This window comes from Symsagittifera roscoffensis, chromosome 2 (genome assembly GCF_963678635.1).
Source record: "Symsagittifera roscoffensis chromosome 2, txSymRosc1.1, whole genome shotgun sequence".
In the NCBI taxonomy this organism is placed as follows: Eukaryota; Metazoa; Xenacoelomorpha; order Acoela; family Convolutidae; genus Symsagittifera; species Symsagittifera roscoffensis.
The window spans coordinates 49,245,837-49,273,252 of record NC_087063.1 but is presented as its reverse complement, the minus strand read 5'-3'; the positions used below and the strand labels follow the sequence as shown (position 1 = coordinate 49,273,252).

The window sequence follows — 27,416 nt, the reverse complement described above, 5'->3', positions numbered from 1 at the left end:
CAGATAGTCAAGTTTGCTAAGCTTTTATGTAATGCATTAATATTAAGCGTATAACTGAAGTTGAGTAATATGCCAAAGTTTTTCATGGTGCTCGAATCTTAGATCAGCTCTGTTCTTCATGTTGCTCGAACCTCTGGTCAGCTTTATCCTTCGAAGTCTGAGGGCTTAAGAACATGGAAACGTGGGTTTTTGATGATACACAGAAGGACGCTCCATACTAATGTGCTCACTGCTACAAATGCGACTCTCCACTCGGGTCCAAACCAGCGGAAGTTGATGTACTAAACGTGAAAGAAAGAAATTTCAGGAGACTAAACCGAAAGCAGTGAAAACTCTTATTGCTGTAACACTAGTTTGTAGCTGCCAAAATTAAAGAACAGATGATAACAAATGAGCCTTCATACTGAAGCTTTTCAGTCGTGATTCGAGCGGAGAAGCTTTCCGAAAATGTTCTATAATGCCAAAAAAACGGTTATTTTGCTTTTTCAAACAAGCGTGCTTGCAAGCATAGTATTTTCGGGCAGTCCATTGTTAACGACCATATTCACGAAGTGTTTATGCAAGAAAAAATTTGATGGAAGTTTAATAACCTTTTGAATACATTGACGCCCTGAGCACAAATGAAACAAAACTGCTTGAATATCAGAGTGAAATCCTGAATGTTCCGACTGCCCCTCAATCCATACCGAAAAATTTTTGGGAGAAGAAAAAAAATGGAAAACTATAAATTTTGGACAAAATTAAAGATCGAGTGCAAAAATTTGAGTCAAACGAAATTAATACGACCGATTAGATAGCCTCAATTAATTCAATTTCGAACGATTATGTTGTGCGGGATATTTTGCCACGCATAAATAATTCCCGTTACGCTCTCAGCATTATGAATAAACTCTTCCAAGCTCACATAACTTAGTCCAGAAGATGACCAACTTGGCAATTTTCAAACCCCCAGAACTTTGCAAAAACTAATCGGAGGTAAAATATCTTTTTAAATTTGATTTCAGCGAGTCAAAATCTTCAATGGAGAAAAAATTTGAATTTTGAAGAAAAAAATAGATGCCCTTTCAGCTCTTGCATTTTCTAGAACAATGTTTGACTGACGCTTTTTTGATAATATTAACCCAACTTGCGAAAACTGGATCAAAAGGTAAAGTTTTTATTCCGCTGGAAATCTAAAAAGAATCATCAAGACCTATATAAGAATCTTCTTTACGTTTATTACTCTTAATATAAAAAACCACCCCAATCATAAGTCTTCCGTTTTCTTCGAAAGTCGAACTCTGAATGTTCCGGCTCCCCCTTAAATGATCTCGAATATTTTTGGTAAAAAAAGTTTTGATTAATTATAAATTTCGGACTGCCTACATCAAATATTAACTGCTAAAATTTGGTGCATATACAAAACAGTCCCATACAAAACAGTCCCATACAAAAGAGTCCGAAACATCAAAAAAAGGTTCTAAAAAACAGTCCCATACAAAACAATCCAAAACCAGTTGAATTTCATGACCTTGATCTTTTGGCGCCGACCGAATTGATCTACGCTTTGAAAACTCAAACATGGGCAATTAAAGATCAAAGAGCCAAATTTGGAACAATAATTTGGATGAAAATCAAAGGATTCATGGTATAGTGGTTAAAGCGTTAGTCTCAAACTCTAGAGATCAAAGGATCGAATCTCCGGCGGCACAAAAATTTTTCCAATTTTCCGAAAAAAGTTGAAATTCGGGTAAATATGATAACGGGTATATCTAGGGTACAACAAAGGGTTCAACCTTAGAGGGTTGGGCGGAGGGAAAAGAAAAATCAACACCTTGTATGGATTCATTATTTTGCCGGTTTCAAATCGACTCTAGCTCAACTTTGAAAAATCAAGGAAATTAATTAACTTGGAAAAATTTTGGTATTTAGCTTTTTGGTATTTGGAGTTTTTGGTATTTAGCTTTTTTGGGTCTGGCTACTTTTTGTCCTGCGCACATTTTTTCCAACAGTATTTCCGCGTTTTTTTGCTCGTCCTGGAACTTCTCGATCAGTTTTGGGAATGATGGATGCTTACTATTGACCAGTTTCACGAAGTTGCTGTTCCAACCTTCTACAGCGTTGTTGGTGCGGGGAAGGTCGTTTTTTACTCTTTGATGGCAACTCCATTGCTCCATATTAAATCTGGGCTTCTGTCGTCCTTGAGAAGTCAGTCTACCAATATATGTGTCCTCAAAATAATTGAAAATCGGTTGACTTTCTTCAGATGCCATACCTTGCAGAAGCTCGAAAGCTGTGGGGACGTCCTCTACGGGCAGAAATGCTGTTGCGAGAAGCATTCGAATAAGTTCGCGAAAATTAAGGTCCTTGTTGTAATTGTGAGTATTGCCTGACGACTGAACATGTCGCCAGACACTTTGACTCATATGGAAAAAACAAAATTGAATTTGAGCACTCTGATGGGTAGCTATTATTGAGTTTCGCACAGCTACTTCAAAATCAATTGTGACGCGTTTTGGGGAATCAACTTTAGGAATACTGAGAAGGCGACAATAAGTTGATTCCTTTTTGTCGGGTAGCAGAGCGTAAACAATAGGAATAAGGCATCCTTCAACAGAAGCGTGTATAGTATAAATCTGATAGAAAACATTGGGAGCAGTCGAAAACGTTCCATCACAGAACCAATCATCCGATAAAGATAGTAAGTCTAATCCAGGTAACGTGGCGAACACAATAACCCGATTTTGGGGACCAGAATCGTGAAGAAGGAACTGCTCTCCATCGTGGGTTTTCTCTAGAGCCAGTGGTAGTTCAAAGCCAGTCAGCGATGTTGGCTCTGCCATCTTTGGTCTTTTTTCGCGTCGAACTCTATTTACAGCTTGCTGATTAGCAGAATAACTAGGTAAATGAACAGCTGTTTCTCGGTTCACATCACGTTGGGCTGCGAAAATAGTCTGTCGCGGTGTTACATCGGATACTGCTGCTCGATCTTTAAGTGTTTTTCTGAACTTACGTTTTTCGATGTCAGCTGGATCGGGGAAGTGGCAGTGATCTTTAACGATCTCAACGGAGTCGTCCTTTGTACGCACACGGCCATTGCAGCTACTTTGTCCGCAGCGCCAGGAAAGGGAGTTGTCTGCCAGTGTTCTGTGTTTAATATAAGCATACCCTTCAAAAATCAGTAACTCAGAATTTTTGTTTGTAAGTATGATTTCCATCGATAGATAGTGAATTTCGTTTCTATTGAGTGTTGTCAAGTGTTTGCAAATGAAACAGATTGAACAACTTGTCTCTTTTTGCTTAGATTAAAAAAAGAGTCCACTTTCTTAAATTGCGTTAACTTTAATGTTTCGAAGATTATTGCTTTTATTGAGTAGCCGCTGCTGTTATCTAGGTTGTTCTAATTTCTCTACTATAGTACCTATTGTTATCCGGATTAGTTGGTATCAAAATGTGTTTAATATGAGATAACTTTACTTATCAGCTTCTAGAACAATTATCACTTCGATCAATGGGACTGTTTTTTGGACTATTTTTTGGACTATTTTTGGGACTGTTTTGTATGGGACTGTTTTTTTGTATTTTGCTATGTTTTTTCGGACTGTTTTGCATTGGACTGTTTTGTATGGGACTGTTTTGTACAGACACGTAAAATTTGAGTCATTTACAGACTGAATTAATATGACAAATTTAGTTACTTGTATTTCAATTTGGAACAATTCTGAGTGCTGGATAATTCGTCACACACAAAAAAAATTAGCTTATCAAACTATTATCAATTAAACGAGAAGATTCTGACCACGGTTAGGCTAGTGCGAGTACACCGGTCCGGGAATCAGTTTTCTGGATTGATCTCCAAGCTGTCAAAACGTTCTGTGTAAAAATGGTGTCAATAAAAAACACGCATAGCATATATTTTCGTCACTTTCTTCGAGAGTCAGATCAAATCCATAAAGCTGGCGATCAATTCTCGTAAATTGTTTGAAATTTTGGAATTCATAAAAGTTCTGGATTAAATTTTGCGCAATTTAGGCGCTCTCTTTCATGCTCGGCAAAATTATAGAGCGGCGAATTAATTCAATTTTCAAAGCACTTAAATCGTTTTAAATTGAATTCAGGCTAGTTGATTGATCTCAATATTCCTTCAAGACTTAATTTATTATTTCAGTACTTTTTGTTCATACTTTCGAAGAACTCATTGTGGTTTTGTTGAGCAATTTAGTCTTATTTTGTTGCTAGACGCCAAATATTTGTACTTACACAGAGTCGGGGGAATTTCTTCATTTATCAAAAAATATTTTTAGTCATAAAAAGCAGGGGTTGTGTCCAGAAACGAACAGTCTTGAAAATCAATGAATGAGTTGAACACTTATATAGGATATAGGTCCTCTTTTTTGTTATTTACATTTGTATTGGTTTTGCTATTACTGTTTAAACAGGTAAGGTAAATTTCATATCTCGCTTTCTCAACGTCTCACTAAAAATATACAAAAATAGTTGAACAAATATACAAAAAAAGTGTTTTGATTGATGGTCGATATATATATTTTATCATTTGGAGCGTTTTTTATGGGCTTATTCAAAGTCTGAAGTTTTTCTTTGGCCACGTTCCATTTTTGCACCACTCGTGTAGTTTACTAGAGTAACATTTAGTGAGACACAAAAACTGAACATCCTTATTGTTCCGACTTTCAATACGAAAGTAACGGAATATTTGTGCTCGGGGTGGGTTTTTTTATTCACACAAATTTCGACTTTATAACTAGCCATTTTTTACGAAATTTTTTTATATCATTGGAAAGGTTATGTTGTCCTGAGCTCAAATTTGAAAAGATATTTCACCTGTGATTGTTTTTCGTAAAGTTACGGGGGTTTAAAGATTGCCATTTTGGCCAATTTGGGACAATTAACGCGCGATATATTTTGCGCTATTAACGCGTAAGCGGAGAGTTAATCCGTCTTAGAAATCGTTCGAAATTGGTTGAAAGAAGCTTGTTTGCCATAATTGCTTTGTTACAAGGAGAAAAATCTATTCTTTTGTACTTTACATGGCGTGTAAGGGGATGATTTTTATTTAAAAACAAATTCAATTTTTTTGAATTTTTTTTTCATTTTGTTTTATTTCATTAAATTTTTAATATTATTACTGCTCCATAAACCTTAAAAGGCAGTCGGAACATTCAGGGCTTCGCCCTGATACGAGCAGTCTTGTTTAAATTAACTATTAATGAGCGAAGTGATTATAATTTTTTTTGCAGTTTTTATTTCGGCAATAAGTCGCACGTTTGACAACGTTATAATCAATTCAAACCCATTTGCTAAATATGCTCCGACTGAGTAAAAATCAAAATTCCAATAGTGGGCTGAATTTTCTTAGTCATTGAGCTCATAAACACTTTTCCAGCTGTCTTTTGGCTATGTTTAGAGATTCAAAGAGCTTTAGAAGATCGGATGATGGAATCTGTCGGTAATTTTTAGGCTCATTTTTCTTCACCGAATTTGTGTTTTTATTATTTAAACAAGCAAATGCTTGTTAAGTGTCAAAGAACAAAATGATTTTCTCTTATAAAGATCGTTATGATTTTTTTTGTGGTGTGATTTATGGTTTTTTCAAGTTTCTGTTCTTTTCATTTGCTAAAAGGAATGTAAACTCCACTGACGAACAGCAAAGTGTAAATATCACAAAATACATGAACGCCTTATGGTTTCAAAAGTGAACATTAATTTCCGGAATTCCCAGCGGATTGAAAAATATACATTCTGATTCAGTTTTCGCTATAGGGGGGGGGGGGGGGGGGTAAAAGAAACAAGAAGAAAAGAAAACAAAGACTGCTCGTATCAGTGCGAAGCCCTAAGTGTTCCGACTGCCTTTTGAGTTTTATGGAGCAGTAATAACAAAAAAAAATTAAATGTAATAAAATAAAATGAAAATTTTTTTTCTTCTAAAATTTGAAATTTTTTTTATGAAAAACATCCCCCCACACGCCATATAAAGTACAAAAGGATAGATTTCGCTCCTTGTAACAAATCAATTATGGCAAATAAGCTTCTTTGAACCAATTTGGAACGATTTCTATTACGGATTAAATATCCGCTTACGCGTTAATAGCGCGAAATATATCGCGCGTTAATTGTCCCAAATTGGCCAAAATGGCAATCTTTAAATCCCCATAACTTTACGAAAAATGATCACAGGTGAAATATCTTTTCAAATTTGAGCTCAAGACAACAACACCTTTCGATTGATATAAAAAAATTCCGTCAAAAATGGCTAGTTAAAAAGTCGAAATTTGTCTGAAGATAAAAAACCCACATCCAGCACAAATATTCCGTTACTTTCATATCGAAAGTCGGAACAAAAATTGAAATTCAAAGAGTTTTAAGTTGATATACTTGAAAGTTTGAAAGTTGAAAAATGTTCAATCGACTCGTCTTTCGGTCTCATTGTTCTCTTACACGTTTCGAAAAATCTGTTGGCTGTGTGTATACTACAAGTTCTCTTTTTCAATTGAAATAGCGTAATTAGTCCTGAACAAATAAGCTCTTTTGCTACATGAACTTTTTATTAGGGTGCGTTTTGTCCTCTTTATTAGTGGCTAATGTTTGTCGCTATTAAGAGTCCTTGGCAAATTTGTTAATTGAGTCCGCCTTTGGACTTACTGAGTTGGACTCCTCTCAGAGGGAACTTAACTTGCCTTTTATAGCTCCTTTTAGCCATTTATTTTTGTTTGGGATATGCAGCTTCGCCTCGATATTTCCAAATTAATTTGAAATCAATTAGAAAGCATCGGCGGAGTGATTGAAAAGCTGATAGTGACAATCATTGAGTTAGAAATTGATTTTTTTGACTAACTATTCCGTTTGTCAGAAGGGCAATGTTGCCCCAATGCTTGACTATCTGGTGGGTCAAAAGGCAATACAAGTGGAACTCAAACTAAGCTGAATTCGGAGTCATGTTATAGGCTTTGGTTTTTCTAAGAAGTTTACCCTGGTTAATAAGATTAAAAGTAATACCTGTATTGGAACCCAGTATGTCCAAGATGCCAAGTATGATAGTCCAAAGTTCTGGCCTATTTTTTCTTTTATGCTGGAGTTCTCCAAAATTGCGAGAGCTAAAGCAAGCCAGAAGTTATCAAATAGAAACAAGACTGCTCGTATCAGGGCGAAGCCCTGAATGTTCCGACTGCCTTTTAAGGTTTATGGAGCAGCAGTAACAACATTTAAAAAATTAAATGAAATAAAAAAAATGAAATTTTTTTTTCTAAAATTTGAAATTTTTTTTGAAAATCATCCCCCCACACGTCATATAAAGTACAAAAAGATAGATTTAGTTCCTTGTAACAAATCAATTATGACAAATAAGCTTCGTTCAACCAATTTGGAACGATTTATAAGACGGATTAAACCTCCGCTTACGCATTAATAGCGCGAATTATATCGCGCGTTAATTGTCCCAAATTGGTCAAAATGGCAATCTTTAAACCCTCATAACTTTACGAAAAATAATCACAGGTGAAATATCTTTTCAAATGTAAGCTCAGGACAACAATACCTTTTGAATGATATAAAAAAAAATCCGTCAAAAATGGCTAGTTAAAAAGTCGAAATTTGTCTGAAGAAAAAAAAACCCACCCCGAGCACAAATATTCCGTTACTTTCGTATCGAAAGTCGGAACAATAAAATATAATACCATTTATGCTAAGAATAGCTTCGATTTGAGCTCACTTGCGTAAAATACTATGAGACATGATCCTCCAGCGATGCAGTTATCGACCATCACGCGTTTAGCCAGTATCTTGGCCGTAAATCCAGGTTTGATAAGCCTGTCAAAAATATGATTGTACCACAAACAGCACACACATCCATTCCCCAACATCCCAGCCAAGGTGACGTGAGAGACAAGACGCCAGTCTATGCAACTGAAGTCAAAAATTTGCCCCATAGTTGTGTTTTTTGGAGGGGTAGTTTTGGATCCCTTAGAGATGGCTTTGTTTGAAGTTTGATCGTTGTTCATTTGTAACTGGGATTGTTTTAGATAGTGTTCCAGTTTTTGTTGTATAATTTCTCCACTGGAAAGGCAAGCTAAAATGGTTTTAAAGGTAATGAACATAAAAAGCTCTTTTTAAAGTCGATACTAGTATTCTAAGCTGTTTGATAAACATTTTTTTAAGCTTTATGATCAAGATTTTTGAAAGAACAACATGCATCAAGTCAGTGAAATTTAATTTATTGAGCATGAGTTTTTTTTATTTTCTTACAATTTGGGAATAAAACTAATGTTGTAGAAAATTGCTCTTTTTAGCACTCATAAAGTGGGATCAATGCTAGGTAGTGCATTTTGATCAAGTTTCAACGTCTGCGACAAGGGAGAGACAACAAAGAGGTTACTGCTTAAAGACATCGCCCACGTTTTGTTTTTCAGATCCTGAGCTTGTGGTGTAATATTTCATATCGGGTGTAGTCGACTACATTGAGGTTTGTGGGGTGTTTGAAGGAGTTGTTTGCAGGAGCTGTTTGCGTGATTGGAGTTAGTGCGTGTGGGTGTGTGTGTGTGGATGGCGGACTACAGGGGAGCTGCGAGTGAGGCGAAGAGGGCCATGGTGTTGATGAGGAAGCGGGAGAAGGAGAAGGAGGAGATGGAGATGAAGAGGCAGAAAATCACTGATGTGAGTTCAACTGAACACTTCAAAAACGATGTCGTTAATCTATACTGTTTTTTGAGGGCGGAATCAACGAGCCGAAGTAGAAATGAACTAAAAATAAACAATATATGTACTAGCCGAAAGTTCTGGGTTGTTTGTGGTAAACTTTTTGTAACTTTAGCAGTTATTGCATAACTATTGGGTAACGGCTGACTGTTTTTGGTTGGGTTTTATATCGCCTATACTTTGCCGAACTCTCGATAACACATGCCTGCCCCAATTTCAAATGTATTGCTATAAATTGCCTTTGCGGGACGATATCCGTGCAAAAAGTCAGTCTCTTAATCTTAATAGTGGAAATGTTTTCGTATCATCACATAGCAACGAACTTTTCACAAACGACGGTCTTATGTTGTTAAAATACCATCCCTGACCAAAATTAGTACCGCTTCTCTGATAGTTCCGTATATCTTTTCTGATAGTATGGTGATATAATTTCAATAAACCATTTTAAATCTGATGACACCGAAGTAATTAGCTGTGTTGTATGATGATTAAGAACAAGAACAAGAAATTGAAGTCTTGAACTGTGTTTAAATTTCAGGAAGCAACTGCTGCTGCGGACATCAAGAATAAGTTTGCCTCTTACTATGATGTATTCGAGGAACAACTGAAAGACAGCACTGTTGGTTTGTGCTTTTCTTCCTAACATGCTGAAATTGAGTAACAGGCTAGGAAATGAATCTGTAAAAATGAATGAAATGAAGTTTTGCAGGTCTCATTTCTCTGGACGAGATGAAGGCGAAGCAGACTCAGATTGTGAAGGAGAAAGAGACTGAAATGATATCGAGAGTGACAGCTGACACTAGGTCAGAGAAAGGTTTCGCATGCATTCTTTTATTTTCTTGAAGTGCGTAAAAAGTTGGTTTCGGACCTCCAAAGATCATTGTGAGCGATTGTTGACTGAAAATGGTAATGCCAACAATTTGGAGTTAGACTTTATTTCATTTTTTTAAATGTATCGAAGACTGGCTGATACTTGCTCAATAGGATTAAAATGTGTTTCTCAAGTTGAAAGGTTCCTCAAGGTAGGGATCAAAAGGGGCAAGTAAAGCGTGAGCACTTCATTTTCAACTATTTTCGATGAGTCATCCTTAAGACTACAGATGGGTTGTACTTCTGCAGTTGGACGTATAAGTGGAATTGATTAGAGGAAATTAGCGGCCATAGATAAGTAGGTGAATGGATTTAATGATTTCAGTACTTTCAAGAGCGAAGAACCTGGCATGTATGTAGCTCCTCCCACCGGATCTCTCTCGTTCAATTTCGATGAAGATGAAGAGGAGGAAGACTCTTCAGAAGATGAGGGCGAAAAGGAAAAGAAGAAAAGCAAACATGAGGATATCAGTGTGTTTAAGAGGTTCAAGAAGAACCCAAATGTGGACACTAGTTTTCTACCTGATGCCAACCGAGATGTAAGTAAATGCAAATGAATTACAGTGTAAATAGAGGAAAGCAGAAGTGTGAATAATAAATTATGGCAGAATTGTTACCACAAAATTGTTACGAAATAAATGTAGTTTTTATCGTGTTGCCGAGTTATGCTCCTAGACATCCAGGTGTTTTGGAATGTCGAGAATTTATATGCAAACGATAGGGGAGAGTACATGAGCTTTAAAGATTTCTGAAGTTATTGAAAATCAAAAAAAAAAGAATTGTTAGCACGGTAGTAGTACAGTGTGGTGGGTGTGTTAATGATGTGTAAGAAGTTGTTTGTGTTGTGTTGAGGTGGGTTGCAGGAGGAAGAGTTGCGACTGAGGGAGAGACTGATGAGTGAGTGGAGTGAGAGACAGCAGAGGATTAAGGACCAAGTGCTCAAGATAGAGTTCTCCTATTGGGACGGGTCCGGACACAAGAGGGAAATGCTGGTCAGTGCAATTAAAATGTTCTTTCGATAAGAAAAAAACACGAGGATCCCATATAATTGAAACGAGAGATCACGCAATTGTCATAAAAATATCCTTTGATTATTTTTTAAGGCACCAATTCAAAACTGAAAGCGTTCCTTTATGGGCCTGCAAAAAATTGGGATAATTTACTGAGACTTGGCTCCTTAAGGAAATCCCTGGGGTTCTTTTGTTGACTGACGATTTTTTAAAAAAGAAATCGAACACAGTGTTATCAAAAAACACGTAAAAATTATTTGAACTAGTGTTGATTGTGTTTGCTTAGGTGAAAAAAGGAGTGAATATTCATCAATTCCTCTACAAGTGTCTCGAAATGTTGAGAGGCGAAGGACAGTTCCCCGAACTCAGGCACTGTTTGCTTCGAGTAATGAATTTTCATCATTTTTATATCGAGGAGATTTAAACGACCTGTGTTTTCTTAATAGGTCTATCAGTGTGGACCAGCTCATGTTTGTCAAGGATGACATGATACTTCCCCATGTAAGTTTTGGTTGCGGACATGAAATATTTCTCCCCTTAACTGACCAAATGAAAAATCACCCCATTATTTAAACGATAAATTTAGCAATTCATCATCATGCAAAATTCTGAATCTTTATTGGTTGAAAATGAATTCTTTTATCAAGTGAGCTATCTTCTCCCGAAATGGTTTCGGCGGAGAATGTTCTTTTGGTCAATTGCATCTATTCATTTTGAAAACAGTTTTTTAGCAATTTCAACTCCTTCATCCAAGAAGTCTCATGTTCTTGAAGGAAGTTGAAATGACCTAGTGTTTTTTGACAAAGTAAAGAATAGTTAAAAACGTCTAGGTTCGTGTTTTTCAATTGTATGTCAATGTTAGTAAAAGTGTTAGTAAAAGTTTTTCTCAGCATTCGAGCTTCTACGACCTGATAATGATGAAGGCGCGGGGTAAAAATGGGAGCCTCATCTTCAATTTTCCAGCTGACAGCTCTCCTATCAAATCTTCAGAAAGCGAAGCAGATTTAGCGCAGACGCAGCAGTCTTCAGCGCCAACAAGCGTGGCTTCTTCAAAAAATGTTGGAGAAAAAGTTGATGTAAGTGGCACTGATTTGAGATCCAAACTGAATGTTCCGACGAAGGAAATTAAAACAGAACTATCGGGTTGGTGTTCCAGTAAATCAAAATTTTCTCACGACAGTTGTTCATTTTCGAAAAATAAAAAAGCGACAAAGATTGTTTAAACTATTCACCGGTGATTCAGGAATCTTTGAAACTGCATTAACTAATTTTACCGAAGTTCTGTTTATTTACCTACAGATAAATTTACAGGGGCGAAGCCAATTTTTTCCAGTTTAATAAGGCTAAGTTGGAGAACAAATAAGAGCAAGATCACCTTTCATTCTTGATCTCGCGCAAATTTTGCTCTCGCGTAAAAAAATCAATTCAATCCAGTATGATAACAAGCAGAGCAAAATAGATGTGCAAGTAGCCCGATATGTTCTGACCGCAATAATGTAGGAAAACAAATTCCATTATAAAGAAAAACTACGAAACGTCGAAAAAAAATTCAGGACAGCTGAAGATAAAAAAACTGCTAGGCTGTGATGTGATAGTAGCTAAATTAGCAATTGAGTTTTAGAAGAATTTAGCGATCAGTTGCTCATCCATTTTGTCTAATTTAATCTGAAAGTCGAAAAAATTCAGAGCGTTTTTTGTCGACATTGAGTCATGTCTTCAAATTTTTTTCGGAATCTGAATGATGATTTATAGGATTTTTAAACGAGCGTTTCGTAGTCTGGTAGTACGGTGTATTTTTCAAGCGAAGTATCAAATAAAAGTTCTACGTTTGGTTGCTTTTTGAATTGTTATTTGATTAGTAAAAAGTTATTACAGTTGATGCTTTTCTAATTCATCAGTTGAGCCAAAAAAGCTAGTTGTTTCATGCAACAGTATAATAATTAAAATCCCATATCAGTAAGTTTCCAAAGTCTATATATTCTTTGCAAGATTTTTGACATGAATAGTTTATACGCAATCTCCTTTAATACCTACGAATTTATTATATGCATAGTTAGTTTAGTTGCCTTCAGGTTTTTACTTTCCAATTTTTTACATGCAATGTTTGAGTTTTTTTTTGCATTTTAAAGCTCCTGAGTTTTTGAGGCTTCCTTGGTTGTTTTTGCTAAGTCGTAGCTTCGCCTCAGAGTGGATTTTTTTTTTCATCGTGGATCTAATTTTAACGTTTTTATTTTAATAAATAGGTATATTTGGCCAAGTTTTTTATCGTCAGTGTATGTTTTATCGGCTCCGTTGACTCAAGTTGCATCGTGCGCGGGTGAAATATTGCTTCTTGTGTAAAGAATTGCTTTCCAAAGAATCATTCAAATTTTAGTGTTCGAACCGTTATAGAAATGATACATACTGAACGTTATGAAAGTAATAAAACCATGGCATGATTTTTGCTGCCCAATAAGCTTCTTGGGCCGAAGTGTATTTTTGGCTTAGTTTCTGTTTCTATACACTAGCGAGTTTAATCTCTATTTAGCAGTTTCGAATCCGTCTTGTGGGAGAATTATTTCACTAATTCCAGACTTATTTCTACTTTTTGTTCCGACCATTTGAAAAATGGAGAGGAACTTTCTATTCGGGAGTTTTATTTTTTGATTCTCTTTGTTCGTTTTCCTTGCATTATCAGCTACCACAAATAACAACCGAAGAGAGTTGAGTAATATATCATTTTAAAACCCTTTCAGTCGTGATTGAAAAATAAAAAAAATTTCAACAAAAATTGATAGTTTCGACAAAAACCGGCTTGAAACTTTTAATTTCTCGTCTTACTTCGAGTGAGCCAGTAGGCTTACAATAATTACTTTTATATGCTTAAAAGCTTAGAATTGCTTAATTGAAGCGGTAGTAATGAGTTTTACTTGTCTAAAGTTAGTTTTTTGTATTGTTTTGTGACTTTTTGGGAACAAACACGTCAAGAAATTGAAAAAAAAATTAGTACTTTTTAAAATTTTTCATTTTATGCTTATTTTACTTTAACTGTCGAGTATGCCTCACCTCTAATTTTCGTTCAGATCCTTTTTATCGCATCACGCAGAAAAAAACTACTATAATTTGAAGAAAAAAAACTTTCTTGCACAGTAACCGGCTATCCTTGTTCTTATCACACACCCTATCTGTCTTTTATATATTTCAATGCAATTTCTCTTTCTTGACACATTAAAGCTTTTTCAAATTATTATTTTTTGCATATTTAACCAATGATTTTTCTCACGTTCTTCCAGTTTGAATTCCGTGTTTTTTCTCCGACTTTAAAGTTAGCAACCCAATAGTAGAATGCTGCCACGTTTCCCCCAAGAGGATGCAAATTTGGACTCGAATAATGAATAGCCCAATCCTAGCTTACGTGATACGACGGTTTTTGTCGTTTTTTTTTTTCCAAAATTTTTCAAAAACTTAGCTCTGTAGATTGGGGCTGTCAGATCACTCTCAGGAATGCGAATCTCGCGTCCAAATTTGGCTGCTCAAATCCTTGTAGTTTTTCAGATATGACATTTTTTTGATGATTTCTTTTCGTTTTTTCAGAAAAACTTAGATGTAAAAAATTCAAAAGATTTAAACCTCCCAACCCTGTAGTTGGGTAGTGTGAGATAAATATCGGGATTTGCAAATATTTCGTTTAATTGCGCCTGCTCAAATGCTTTTAGATTCCGAGTTGAGACATTGTTCATGTCATTCTAATTTTGTTTAAGCAGCTTATCTGTAAGAAATTTTCCCTGAATTTCAAATTATTTTCGGAATCTGAATGATGATTTATAGGATTTTTACACGAGCGTATCGTAGTCTGATAGTACTGTGTATTTTTTCCAAGCCAAGGATCAAATAAAATTTCTACATTGGTGGCTTTTTGAATTGTTAGGCTGCAATAGCACTATAAAATCATATGTACTTGGACATTTGATTAGTAAAAAGTTATTACAGTTGTTGCTTTTTTAATTCATCAGTTGAGCCAAAAAAAAGCTAGTTTCATGCAACAGTATAATAATTGAAGTTCATTTTCAGTAATCTTCAAAATTCTTCGTACTTCGAAAGATTTTTGAAATGAATAATTTATACGCAATTTTGTTTAATACCTACGAATTTATTAAATGCGTAGTTAGTTTGGTTGCCTTCAGGTTTTTACTTTTCAATTTTTCACATGCGATGTTTGAGTTTTTGTGCATTTTAAAGCTCCTGATTTTTTGAGGCTTCCTCGGTCGTTTTTCAAAGTCGTAGCATCGCCTCAGTGTCGAAATTTGATTTTTTTTCTCATCGTGGATCTAATTTAAACGTTTTTATTTTCATAAATAGGTATATTTGGCCAAGTTTTTTATCGTCAGTGTATGTTTTATCGGCTCCGTTGACTCAAGTTGCCTCGTGCGCGGGTGAAATATTGCTTCTTGTGTAAAGAATTGCATTCCAAAGAATCATTCAAATTTTAGTGTTCGAACCGTTATAGAAATGATACATACTGAACGTTATGAAAGTAATAAAACCATGGCATCATTTTGACGCCGAATGAGCTTATTGGGCCAAAGTGTATTTTTGGCTTATTTTCCGCTTCTGTTCCTGTACACTAGTGAGCTTAATCTCTAGGTAGCAGTTTGGAATCCGTCGCGTCGGAGTATTATTTTAGAAATTCCAGACTTATTTCTACTTTTTGTACCGACCATTTAAAAAATGAAGTGGAACTTTCTATTCAGGGGTTTTATTTCATGATTTTTTTCGTTTTCCTTGCAATATCAGCTGCCACAAATAGCAATCGAAAAGATTTGAATAATATATCATTTTAAAAGCCTTTCAGTCGTGATTCGAAGATAAAAAAATTTTCAACAAAAATTGATAGTGTCGAGAAAAACCAGTTTGAAACTTTTAATTTTTCGTCTTATTTCGAGTGAGCGAGTACGCTTACAATAATTAATTTATCAGCTTAAAAGCTTAGGATTGCTTAATTGAAGCGGTAGAAACTGAATTTTACTTGACTAAATTAGTTTTTCTAGTATTTTTGCGCCTTCTTGGGAACAAAAAAGTCAAAAAACAAAAAAAAAGTTTATACTTCTTTTTAGTTTTTAATACTATGCTTATTTTACTATGACTGTCGAGTATGCCTCAGCTCGTTTTTTCGCTCAAATCCTTTTTATCACATCACTCGGAAAAAAACTACCATAATTTGAATTTTTTTTGTGTTTTAAGACTGATCGTAACTTTCTGTGCTACTTGCACAGTAACCGGCTATCCTTGTTCTTATCACACACCCTATCTTTGTTTTATATATTTCAAGGCGATTTCTCTTTCTCGACACGTTGAAGCTTTTCCAAATTACTATTTTTTGCATGTTTAACCATTGATTTTTTTCACGTTCTTCCAATTTGATTTCAGTGTTTACTTCTTCGACTTTAAAATTAGCAACCCAATAGTAGAATGCTGCCACGTTTCCCCAAGAGGTTGCAAATTTGGACTCGAAGAATGAATAGCCAAATCCTAGCTTACGTCATACGACAGTTTTTGTCATTTTTTTCCAAAAATTTTCAAAAACTTAGCTCTGTAGGTTGGGGCTGTCAGATCACTCTCAGGAATGCGAATCTCGCGTCCAAATTTGGCTGCTCAAATCCTTGTAGTTTTTCAGATATGACGGTTTTTTTTGATGATTTCTTTTCAATTTTCAGAAAAACTTAGATGTAGAAAATTCAAAAAATTTAAACCTCCTAACCCTGCAGTTGGGTAGTGTTAGATAAATATCGGGATTTGCAAACATTTCGTTTAATTGCGCCTGCTCAAATGCTTTCAGATTCCGAGTTGAGACATTGTTCTTGTCATTGTAATTTTGTTTAAACATTTTATATGTAAAAAAATTTCACTGAATTTGAAAATTCTATCTCTATAGTGAGATACTGTCAGCGTACTTTCAGTGGTTGTAGATTTTGCCTCCGAATACGACTGCTTAAGTTCTTGTAGTTTTCTAGACGTCTTGTACTTTTTCTTGACGCTTTCATAATTTTTCTAAAATTTGCAGGACACAGATTTAAAAGAATTCAAAAAAAATTGAATTTCTCAGCCCTGCAGTCAAGTACTGTGAGGGTACTCTCAGGGGTTGCAAATCGTGCGTTCAATTGCGATTGCTCAAATGCTTTAAGTTTCCGAGATGTGACGTTTTTTTGTAATTTTTTCAAAAGTTTTCAAAGAACTTCATACAATTAGATTCTTAAATTTTGAAATTCTTAACCTTAGAAAGAGACACCCTTATTGTCGGGCCGTTGCGAATCTTGTCTCTAACTATGAATGCAATTTTAGTTTCCGAGATTGACATTTTTCCTGTATTTTAAAATTTTTTCTGGAAAGTTAGGTTTAAAAAATTGAAAAAATGTGAAATCCTATAGTAGTTTGCGCTCATGTTACGCTCAGTGGTTGCAGATCAGGCCTCAGAATGTCCGAGGCCCTTCAAGTTTTTGAGATATGACATTTCTATTATTTTTCAAAATTTGACAATAAAACTCTATAATTTTTGAAGTTAACAATTACCTGTAATTTGGTGAGGTCAGAGTATACTAAAAGGATTATCATTTTACTTTATCTTCCAAAGGTAAGCAAATGCTAGTAGTATCAGGCCACAAGTGTTACCTTAAACGCAAAAACAAGACAACTACAAATTGGAACTACTCGAAGTACCAAACTCATAAATGCCGCGCAACAGCAATTACGGACGGAGTAAACTTTATTGAAACGAGAGGGTGATTATAATCATGATACTTCCACGGGAAAACCTGATGCTCGACTAGTTTTGAAAAACATCAAGGATCTGAGCGATAGTGATATCCCAACTGTCGCAACCGCCATTCAGCCCATTACAGACGACATTGCCACTCAACTAGCCCTACCAACCAAAGAAAACTTAGCGCGCACCACACAACGAGCGCGCAAGCAACGAGAAGATTCGAAAAACCCGAATTTTTCAAAAAATTTTTAAGTTTTGGCAGTGGGCAAAATGATCACGAGAAGATTATTTTATTGGCGACCCTGAAATGCTACGTGTGCTTGAAAAATCCAACTTTTGGTTGGCTGATGGAACTTTCAAAGTCATCCCGAAAATGTTTTATCAACTGTATTCTATACACGTTAATTTTTCAGGAATTGCCCCCTAATGCATATATGCGTTCCTGCCAAATAAAACAGAAAAAACGTCGTTTCTTAGAAGCCCTAAAAATACTAGCCCCTGATAGTAGACCTGAAATTGGAGCTGGATTTTGAGCAAAAAGACGCTTCCGTCCAAAAACTTAATTTCTATAATGCCTCGAGTGAGCACCAATTTACGAAAAAAAATTCATGTCATTCTAATTTTGTTTAAGCAACTGATCTGTAAGAAATTTTCCCTGAATTTCAAGTTATTTTCGGAATCTGAATGATGATTTATAGGATTTTTACACGAGCGTATCGTAGTCTGATAGTACTGTGTAATTTTTCCCAGCCAAGTATCAAATAAAAGTTCTACCTTGGTGGCTTTTTGAATTGTTAGGCTGCAATAGCACTATAAAGTCATATGTACTCGGAAATTTGATTAGTAAAAAGTTATTACAGTTGTTGCTTTTTTAATTCATCAGTTGAGCCAAAAAAAGCTAGTTGTTTCATGCAACAGTATAATAATTAAAATTCCCTTTCAGTAATCTTCCAAATTCTTCATACTTCGAAAGATTTTTGAAATGAATAATTTATACGCAATTTCGTTTAATACCTACGAATTTATTAAATGCATAGTTAGTTTGGTTGCCTTCAGGTTTTTACTTTTCAATTTTTCACATGCGATGTTTGAGTTTTTGTGCATTTTAAAGCTCCTGATTTTTTGAGGCTTCCTGGGTTGTTTTTGCTAAGTCGTAGGTTCGCCTCACTATCGAAATTTGTTTTTTTTCTCATCGTGGATCTAATTTAAATGTTTTTATTTTCATAAATAGGTATATCTGGCTAAGTTTTTTATCGTCAGTGTATGTTTTATCGGCTCCTTTGGCTCAAGTTGCGTCGTGCGCGGGTGAAATATTGCTTCTTGTGTAAAGAATTGCATTCCAAAGAATCATTCAAGTTTTAGTGTTCGAACCGTTATAGAAATGATACATACTGAACGTTATGAAAGTAATAAAACCATGGCATCATTTTGCTGCCGAATGAGCTTATTGGGCCGAAGTGTATTTTTGGCTTATTTTCCGCTTCTGTTCCTGCACACTAGTGAGCTTAATCTCTAGGTAGCAGTTTGGAATCCGTCGCGTATGAGAATTATTTTAGTAATTCCAGACTTATTTCTACTTTTTGTACCGACCATTTGAAAAATGAAGTGGAACTTTCTATTCGGGGGTTTTATTTTATGATTTTTTTTCATTTTCCTTGCAATATCAGCTACCACAAATAGCAATCGAAGAGATTTGAATAATATATCATTTTAAAAGCCTTTCAGTCGTGATTCGAAGATTAAAAAAATTTCAACAAAAATTGATAGTGTCGAGAAAAACCAGTTTGAAACTTTTATTTTTCGTCTTATTTCGAGTGAGCGAGTATTCTTCCAATAATTAATTTATCAGCTTAAAAGCTTAGGATTGCTCAATTGAAGCGGTAGAAACAGAGTTTTACTTGACTAAATTAGTTTTTCTAGTATTTTTGAGCCTTTTTGGGAACAAAAATGTCAAAAAACAAAAAAAAAGTTTATACTTCTTTTTATTTTTTCATACTATGCTTATTTTACTATGACTGTCGAGTATGCCTCAGCTCTAATTTTCGCTCAAATCCTTTTTATCACATCACTCAGAAAAAAAACTACCATTATTTGAATTTTTTTTTGTATTTTAAGACTGATCGTAACATTCTGTGCTACTTGCACAGTAACCGGCTATCCTTGTTCTTATCACACACCCTATCTTTGTTTTATGTATTTCAAGGCGATTTCTCTTTCTTGACACGTTGAAGCTTTTCCAAATTACTAGTTTTTGCATGTTTACCCAATGATTTTTTTCACGTTCTTCCAATTTGATTTCAGTGGTTACTTCTTCGACTTTAAAATTAGCAACCCAATAGTAGAATGCCGCCACGTTTCCCCAAGAGGTTGCAAATTTGGACTCGAAGAATGAATAGCCAAATCCTAGCTTACGTCATACGACAGTTTTTGTCATTTTTCTTCAAAATTTTTCAAAAACTTAGCTTTGTAGATTGGGGCTGTCAGATCACTCTCAGGAATGCGAATCTCGCGTCCAAATTTGGCTGCTCAGATCCTTGTAGTTTTTCAGATATGACGGTTTTTTTTGATGATTTCTTTTCAATTTTCAGAAAAACTTAGATGTAAAAAATTCAAAAGATTTAAACCTCCCAACCCTGTAGTTGGGAAGTGTTAGATAAATATCGGGATTTGCAAACATTTCGTTTAATTGCGCCTGCTCAAATGCTTTCAGATTCCGGGTTGAGACATTGTTCTTGTCATTCTAATTTTGTTTAAACATTTTATATGTAAGAAAATTTCACTGAATTTGAAAATTCTATCTCTATAGTGAGATACTGTCAGCGTACTTTCAGTGGTTGTAGATTTTGCCTCCGAATACGACTGCTTAAGTTCTTGTAGTTTTCTAGACGTCTTGTAGTTTTTCTTGACGTTTTCATAATTTTTCTAACATTTGCAGGTTTTAGATTTTAAAAAATTCAAAAAAAATGAATTTCTCAGCCCTGCTGTCAAGTACTGTGAGGGTACTCACAGGGGTTGCAAATCGTGCGTTCAATTGAGATTGCTCAAATGCTTTTAGTTTCCGAGATGTGACGTTTTTTTTGTAATTTTTTCAAAAGTTTTCAAAGAATTTCATACAAATAAATTCTTAAATTTTGAAATTCTCAACCTTAGAAAGAGACACCCTTATTGTCGTGCCGTTGCGAATCTCGTCTCTAACTATGAATGCAAATTTCAGTTTCCGAGATTGACATTTTTCCTGTATTTTGAAATTTTTTCTGGAAAGTTAGGTTTAAAAAAATGAAAAAATGTGAAATCCTATAGTAGTTTGCGCTCATGTTACGCTCAGTGGTTGCAGATCAGGCCTCAGAATGTCCGAGGCCCTTCAAGTTTTCGAGATATGACATTTCTATTATTTTTCAAAATTTGACAATAAAACTATAACTTTTGAAATTAACAGTTACCTGTAATTGGGTGAGGTCAGAGTATACTAAAAGGCTGCAGATCTTGTTTGCTAAATATGCTTTTTTTCACGACTAGCGACAAATTCGAAGCACCGGAGGTGCGTTACACGCTTGTTATACTTTAAAGACCTGTTTTTTGTCATGAATTGAACAACGGTTGGGGCAATTTGTGATATTAATTATCGAAAGAATTAGTTTTATTGACTTTTTTTTCTCCCACTTTATTGATTTTCAAATTTTTGTCTACCAGCTGGATGTGCTTCGTTTGCGATATGCCTCAAGTGGCGCGAAGCCGCGCTCCGCATCTGTGTAAATAATTTTTGTGTCGAACGGTAAATAAATGCCCTGTTTCACGATGAATAATTAAAATATTCCATTTTGTGTCATTTTGCTGCAGAATTTATTTTCGCCGCAAGATTCTCCGATTATAGGTTCGATCCTATTAAAACAGAGCCGGTATAAATAATTAAAAGGTTTTTATGAAAATCTAGACGCGGAACAAATAAGTTGTCAGTAAAGATATTAAAACGCCTGTGGAATCAAATAAATTTCAACGCCTGTGGAATCAATGAATGAAGGGTGTCCCACTCATCAACCCCACGATATTTAACCCCATATGTTTATACTTCTTATTTTATAACCCCGTAACAAGATACCTCCACAACAATTTAACCCCCTTTTAATGACGATAATTTGTTTCAAATGAAGTCCTTTTTATAAGTACAGGAGTAGTCCAATTAAATGTACTAATTGAGGCCTGAAAAGCTAGTCTTAATTCACTTGATGCCTCTAGCATCTCAAAAATAATTGCATTTCGATTAGTTAGAGAAATAATTCATCACTCACGCGTTTAAAACGGAGATAACCTACATGGTGCTAATTGAAGGCAACAAAAGAGGTTTTTGAGTTTAATAAAAAAAAAATCATACTGCCTATGTCTTTAACTATAGTAGACCTGAAAAAATTTTGCTGGATTTTGAGCAAAAAGACGCTTCCGTCCAAAAACTTAATTTCTATAACGCCTCGAGTGAGCACCAATTTACGAAAAAAAATACCGGGTCTAGGGGCTGGCAAACCCTTTAGACATTGCGTTGTATACCGACAATTCAAAAAAAAGTTGACTAAGTTGAGATGGTTCGAAAAAATAGTTATGTTTTACTTAAAATGATCGGTATTTCAATTTAAAATGGTCCGCTTAGATCAACTTTGGGTCACAACCAGTTCTCATTCCATATTTTATTTAAATTCATCCAATAAATCTTTTATTGGCAGGAACTGTTTCAAGATCAAGTTCAGTCAGGAACTGTTTCAAGACCAAGTACAGTTTGAGAACTAATTTGAATCATGTCGGTCGGATTCGTTTTCAACTTCATATCAAAGTCTAGACTATCGGCAAGGTCATTTCTGTTCAAATCTAAATCGCATTTAGCAGCGTGCATGTTAATTCATTTTGGTTCGCAAAATTTTTTGCAATTAAAGCTTTGATGTTTACCGACGATATGGTTCCGAATCCCTTTCAAGTAAATTTCACTTTGATTCTAACAATTGGAATTAAAAAGGGATTAAATTGTAGTGGGGTTATCTAATTTTGGGGTTATATGAGAAGGGGTTAAGAAAAAGGTGGTTGAAAAACATGGGGTGATAAGCTTGGGAACCATTTTTGGCACATTTTTCCGCTTCACCACTCTGTAAGTAATTATCTTTTGATCCAATTTTCTGAAATTGGGGTAAAATATTTCAAAAAGTTTCTTATCGCTCAAGATAATTGAAGCTTGATTTCATTTGATCATCGTTGATGTAATCTTTCCGAAAATTAAAAAAATAATAAAATAAAAGTTTATTTTTTTGTTTTCTCGTGCTGATAAATAATTTTCTTTTCGTTTGTTGGCTATGTTTCCTGATGGAAATGATACCCACTGAACGTCATAAAAGTGCGTGAGTTTGTCAATTTCTCATTTTCAAAAATTGTAGAATTATCTACAAATAAGTTTCTAGAATTATCATTTACAATTTAAGTTTCTAGAATTATCATTTACGAAAATTTTGATCCATTTTGGACTAAGCACTTAACAATCTGAAGTGAATCATATTTCATTTCAGAATGCGAAGGTGGCTCTTCGGCATTGGTACGACAAACACAAGCACATCTACCCAGCCAGCAGATGGGACGCATTCGATGCAGAGAAGATGCTCACTTCGCCAAACAGCACCAGTGGCACCTCCTCATCATCCCAACAGACAAGTGCTGCGTCTACTTCAGCAGATATGAAACCATGATTATGTGAAAAAATCCTAAACAAGTTCGAGTTATCTTTTTAAATTGTTGATGTAACGTGTTTGTTATCTAATTGCTAGCCAACGTTAATATATTGGTAATATTGAATATTGTGTTGATCATTTTTGGCACCAGCAATGTTAAGCAGCAACATAATGTGTAAGCTTTTTAAAGGGAGGCAATTGTTAAAGGAAATCGTTTGGTACAATGTTTAAAGGAAAGGCATGAATAACTTTCAAGTTTAAAAAGGGATATATTTATTATGTCAAAGCAAAATGTCTATAACCAGGCAGTCAGAACGTTCAGGGTCTCGCCTTGATACGAGCAGTCTTGTCGTTCCCACTTTCGTACCGAAAGAAACGGAATAATTGTGCTCGGGGTGGTTTTTTTTCTTCAGACAAATTCCGACTTTTAATCAGCAATTTTTGACGGAATTTTCTTTTTCATTCAAAAAGTTTTGTTATCCTGAACTTGAATTTGAAAAGCTTTTTCAGTTGTGATCATTTTTTGTAAAGTTATGAGGGTTTAAAAATTGCCAGTTTGGTCAATTTGGGAAATATAATGCGCAATATATTTCGCGCAATTAATGCGTAAGCGGAGATTTAATCCGTCTTAGAAATCGCTCCAAATCTTAGAAATCGCTCCAAATTGGTTGAAGGAAGCTTATTTGCCATAATTGATATGTTATTAAGAGTGAAATTTATCATTTTGTACTTCATATGGCGTGTGGGAGGATGGTTTTCACAAAAATTGCGAAGTAAAAAAAAATCATTTTGTTTTAATTAACATTAAATTTTGTCATGTTAGTAATTAATTGAGGCATGTGCAATTGGTAAATTTTTCTTTTCAAATTGACTGTTATTGCTAATGCGTCGTAGCGTTATTGGTCATATTTTGCTTGTGTATGCGAAGTGCAACTTCGCCTCTGTGTTTAATTATTTGTTGTTATAAAAACGCCCACAAAAGTAAGTTGTCCGAACGGAAACTGAACGTATATGTAAGTTTTTTTTTTGTTTAAAACTTTTAAATTCTTGCCAACCGATTCGCTCAATAGAGAAGCATTGAATTTTTAACGAGTTTTATTTCGCAATGAGCTCGCTAGGAGCAAGGTAACTTTTTACAAAGCGATTGGCGCTATGGAATTAACTTAGAATTTTACTAAATCTTTATTGCGTGATGGACTTGCTTGAAATAATTTCAATCTTTTACTGGTCGATTTCCGCTATGAAATACCTTGAAATATTTGGAGTTATAATCGATGAATATCTTGGCTTGCAGAAATCTAGTTTTTTTGCGAACTAGCTGGCGCTATAAAAGATTGAAATAATTCCAAGTTGCATCGCTTTAAATCAGAGTTACAACTTAAAGCAATTTAAGTTTGTGCACTAACTGAAGCCATGTAGCTTGAATATCTTGCTTAGAATTTTTTCGACAATTTACATAATTACGCTTGCGATTAGCGAGCGTTATCAATCTGGAATATAGACTTTTTTCTAGTTAACAACTAGTTTGGACAAAATCACTGAATCATTTCGCAGCATTCAATTCTGCAGCAACAAAATATGCTCTATTTCTTGGAAATTCAAATTTAATTACTGGGTACGGAAGATTCTAATAGACGGCTAAAAGACTAATGTCGAATCCGGTCAGCACCTAAAATTTTTAATACCAAAAAATGATTGGCCTATGGGTTGTCTGCTTATAGTTTGTCGGCTTAGTTGCCCCATTTTTTTTTACTTTTCTTGTGTAAGATCTTTTTTTCGTAACTGAAGTGTTTTTATGATTATTTGATGTAATTTTCTTAGCCATCTGTAATTTAAATTGATGTTGCTTTATTATCGAACCCTAGCAACTTCAAGGCCTCATCGCTTTTGGTCTGGAGGTAATATAAAGTTAAAAACATTCACGCATTCACTCAGCTGATAACTCGTAGTTAGACGCCAATTAACCCGAAAACAAAAAATGTCACAAGAAATTGTTCTTACAAACATTTGAGCGATTAAAAAGTTCGAATTTGTCAAGAACAATTTCTTGTGACATTTTTTGTTTTCAGATTAATTGGCGTCTAACTACGAGTTATCAGCTGAGTGAATGCTTGAAAAATAGTAAAAGCTTGTTTTATGCTAGTGGCTGTGTTTCTCGTCAGTTTTTTTTCAGATTGATAATTTCGTATTACCAAAAAACTGAAATTTTTGGATCAATTGGCGTCTAACCACGCTCGGAAAATACTAAAAGCGTGCTCTTTGCTGGTGGTTGTGTTTTTCTTCTGTTTTTCCGTGATCGAGTTTTTGGTATTTTCAGTTTTTTCCACTTGGTTGTTTCCATCTCACTGACCATATAGTAGCTTGCAATGGTACGCTTTTGTTGTATCGCATTTGATGCGCAGCTCCGCTCCGCCCCCGTGTTAAATATTTTGAACTAAGTCTTATGTAAGACTACGTAGTTTTATCGCTTGATGAGCTGGTCTAGAATGAAAATATTTTTTTTGCAAACTGATTTACGCTATCAATTAACTGAAATCTTATCAATGTTTCATCGCTTGATTCTGGTTTAGAAATCAACATTTTTGTGAGCTGAGTCAAATTATACAATGAGCTCTATAATTTCAAAGTCTTGAATAGCTTGCTGCTTGAAAAATTCTCTTTTTTGCGCAGCTGCTCAAGCTAACGAGGCAACTTGAAATAGTTGCGAATTTCATTGCTTCAATAGTTAGCCGAAAAGATTTCATTTTATGGTCAGCATTGAAAAGTAAAAACTAACTTAAAGTTTAAAGTACTAAATCTTCTCATTGTTCGAAGAATTTTCAGAACTCCAGAACTTTTTTCGCTGCGTTTAAAGCTATCAAAGAAGTTGTACTGAACAAAACAGACTATCAAACTAATTTTCTAGCAAAAACTCCCAGTGTTTCATTTTTTTGAAAAGCTTGCTCATAAAAACCTATTTTAGCAAATCTTTGCAAGCTATGAAACCAAATTGATTTTTTCAAGTTTGCTTGATTGAAAACATTGCTTGAAAAACAAACAAATGATGCCTCGCTATCAATTCATTTTTTCGAATATTATGAAAGTTTTGTCATTCGAATATCTTGCCTGAAAAAGTCGGTATTTGTTGCGAAGCTACTGCATCGAGTTGAAATTACTTGAATCCAAATTTCCAAAGGTGAGCAGTCTTCTCAAAAAACTATTGTGAAGAACTGATTGAAGCTATCTAAAGAAGCTAAAAGTTTATCGTCGCTGGAACATCTTTATTGTGAACAATTTTCTGCAAATATGGTCGAAGTTATCAACGTGAAATTTTTCTTCGATGTTTTTTTTTTAAATGGCTTCTAGCTATCGAAATTTTTACCTAGCAACTTTCATTATTCCGGTATAGTTGCTATATAATTTTGTTTTTCACGTGAATAACTTGCTATTCTTTTATTTTTAGTTTTTTTTTCAATCGATGCAAGAAAGACTAACTTAGAGTTTTTTAAAGTTTGATCTCTTGAATAGCTTGCTGCTTGGGAGCTTCTTTTTTTGCGCAGCAGTTCAAGCTAAGAAGGAAACTTGAAATGTTTCCAAGTTTCATCTCTTTAATAGTCAACTGACCAAACCAATCATATAAGTTTCAAACCTCAATGCTAGTTTGAACTTTTAATCAGATTGTTGAATTTCTTTAGAAAGATGGGCTTGCTAATTAAACTTTTAAAACCAGTCACATTGTTTTTTTGGCCTAAGTAGGTCGCATAGTCATTATTCACAAGCCTATAAAATCAGTGAACTCCCGGTTACGCTACCAAGTTGAAGTTTAACTAGTGTGGGGCGAAATTTTAGTTGAATGAGCCCAAACTTTTGTCAGTGTTATTGTAGGGATATTTACACTCATTGATTTGAACGTGTGCTTTTTTCAGCACTTAGGTTAACACTGTCTGATTGAAATAAATTGTGTATTTGAACTAAATACCGAAATCCAGACATACTTGATCTCTACGTGCAACCTTGTAAAACCACTAATTGCACCATCAATTTAATGTTTATGCTATATTGGGGAAAGTTCAAAAATGTGAAACTCACCTCCGAAAAAAGCCAGTTGTCTACCCCATATGATGGCTGTTCTTCTAGCTAGACTTTGTGGAGGCAACGACGAAAAGGATATTATGTCTAGCTTTGTTCTGCTACATTTACATTTGGATAATAATTTGTTCAGTCGAAACATTGTTGGGATAAGGGCCTAAATTGATAATGTACTTAATTTAGTTTGGTATGAGGTAGAACTTGGTCAGTTAAATATTTAAAAAGCTGAAAATTCAGTAAGTCTTTTTGCTGGCTTTCAAAAATTAACACCACATTTAATCAAGTATAGCAATCTGAAAAATGCACCTGAGCTCATTTTGCCCGGCTATTCTCGAGATTAAA

General features: G+C 34.9%; 2 protein-coding genes across 2 annotated transcripts; one reads left to right on the top strand and one right to left on the bottom strand.

Annotated features, from left to right (window-relative positions):
- Positions 1-16: 16 nt before the first annotated feature.
- On the bottom strand, positions 17-27,416 carry LOC134838912 (uncharacterized). The gene is made up of 4 exons (XM_063854226.1): positions 27,075-27,416; positions 7,706-8,062; positions 6,994-7,091; positions 17-281 (listed from the first exon to the last, which is right to left on the bottom strand). The coding sequence occupies exons 1-4, from the start codon at positions 27,214-27,216 to the stop codon at positions 144-146; spliced, it is 735 nt and encodes a 244-aa protein (XP_063710296.1). The 5' UTR covers positions 27,217-27,416; the 3' UTR covers positions 17-143.
- LOC134838909 (protein FAM50A-B-like) lies at positions 8,405-23,144 on the top strand. The gene is made up of 9 exons (XM_063854224.1): positions 8,405-8,646; positions 9,227-9,311; positions 9,398-9,491; positions 9,884-10,097; positions 10,422-10,550; positions 10,855-10,937; positions 11,015-11,069; positions 11,459-11,644; positions 22,848-23,144. The coding sequence occupies exons 1-9, from the start codon at positions 8,536-8,538 to the stop codon at positions 23,022-23,024; spliced, it is 1,134 nt and encodes a 377-aa protein (XP_063710294.1). The 5' UTR covers positions 8,405-8,535; the 3' UTR covers positions 23,025-23,144.

Coding starts and splice junctions, on each gene's coding strand:
- LOC134838909 (XM_063854224.1), top strand. CDS start 8,536: ATGGCGGACTACAGGGGAGCTGCGAGTGAGGCGAAGAGGGCCATGGTG. Junction 8,647..9,226: donor AGAGGCAGAAAATCACTGAT/GTGAGTTCAACT, acceptor TTTAAATTTCAG/GAAGCAACTGCTGCTGCGGA. Junction 11,070..11,458: donor ATGACATGATACTTCCCCAT/GTAAGTTTTGGT, acceptor AGTTTTTCTCAG/CATTCGAGCTTCTACGACCT.
- LOC134838912 (XM_063854226.1), bottom strand. CDS start 27,216: ATGTTTCGACTGAACAAATTATTATCCAAATGTAAATGTAGCAGAACA. Junction 8,063..27,074: donor ACAACTGGCTTTTTTCGGAG/GTGAGTTTCACA, acceptor AAACCATTTTAG/CTTGCCTTTCCAGTGGAGAA. Junction 7,092..7,705: donor TCTCATAGTATTTTACGCAA/GTGAGCTCAAAT, acceptor GGCTTGCTTTAG/CTCTCGCAATTTTGGAGAAC.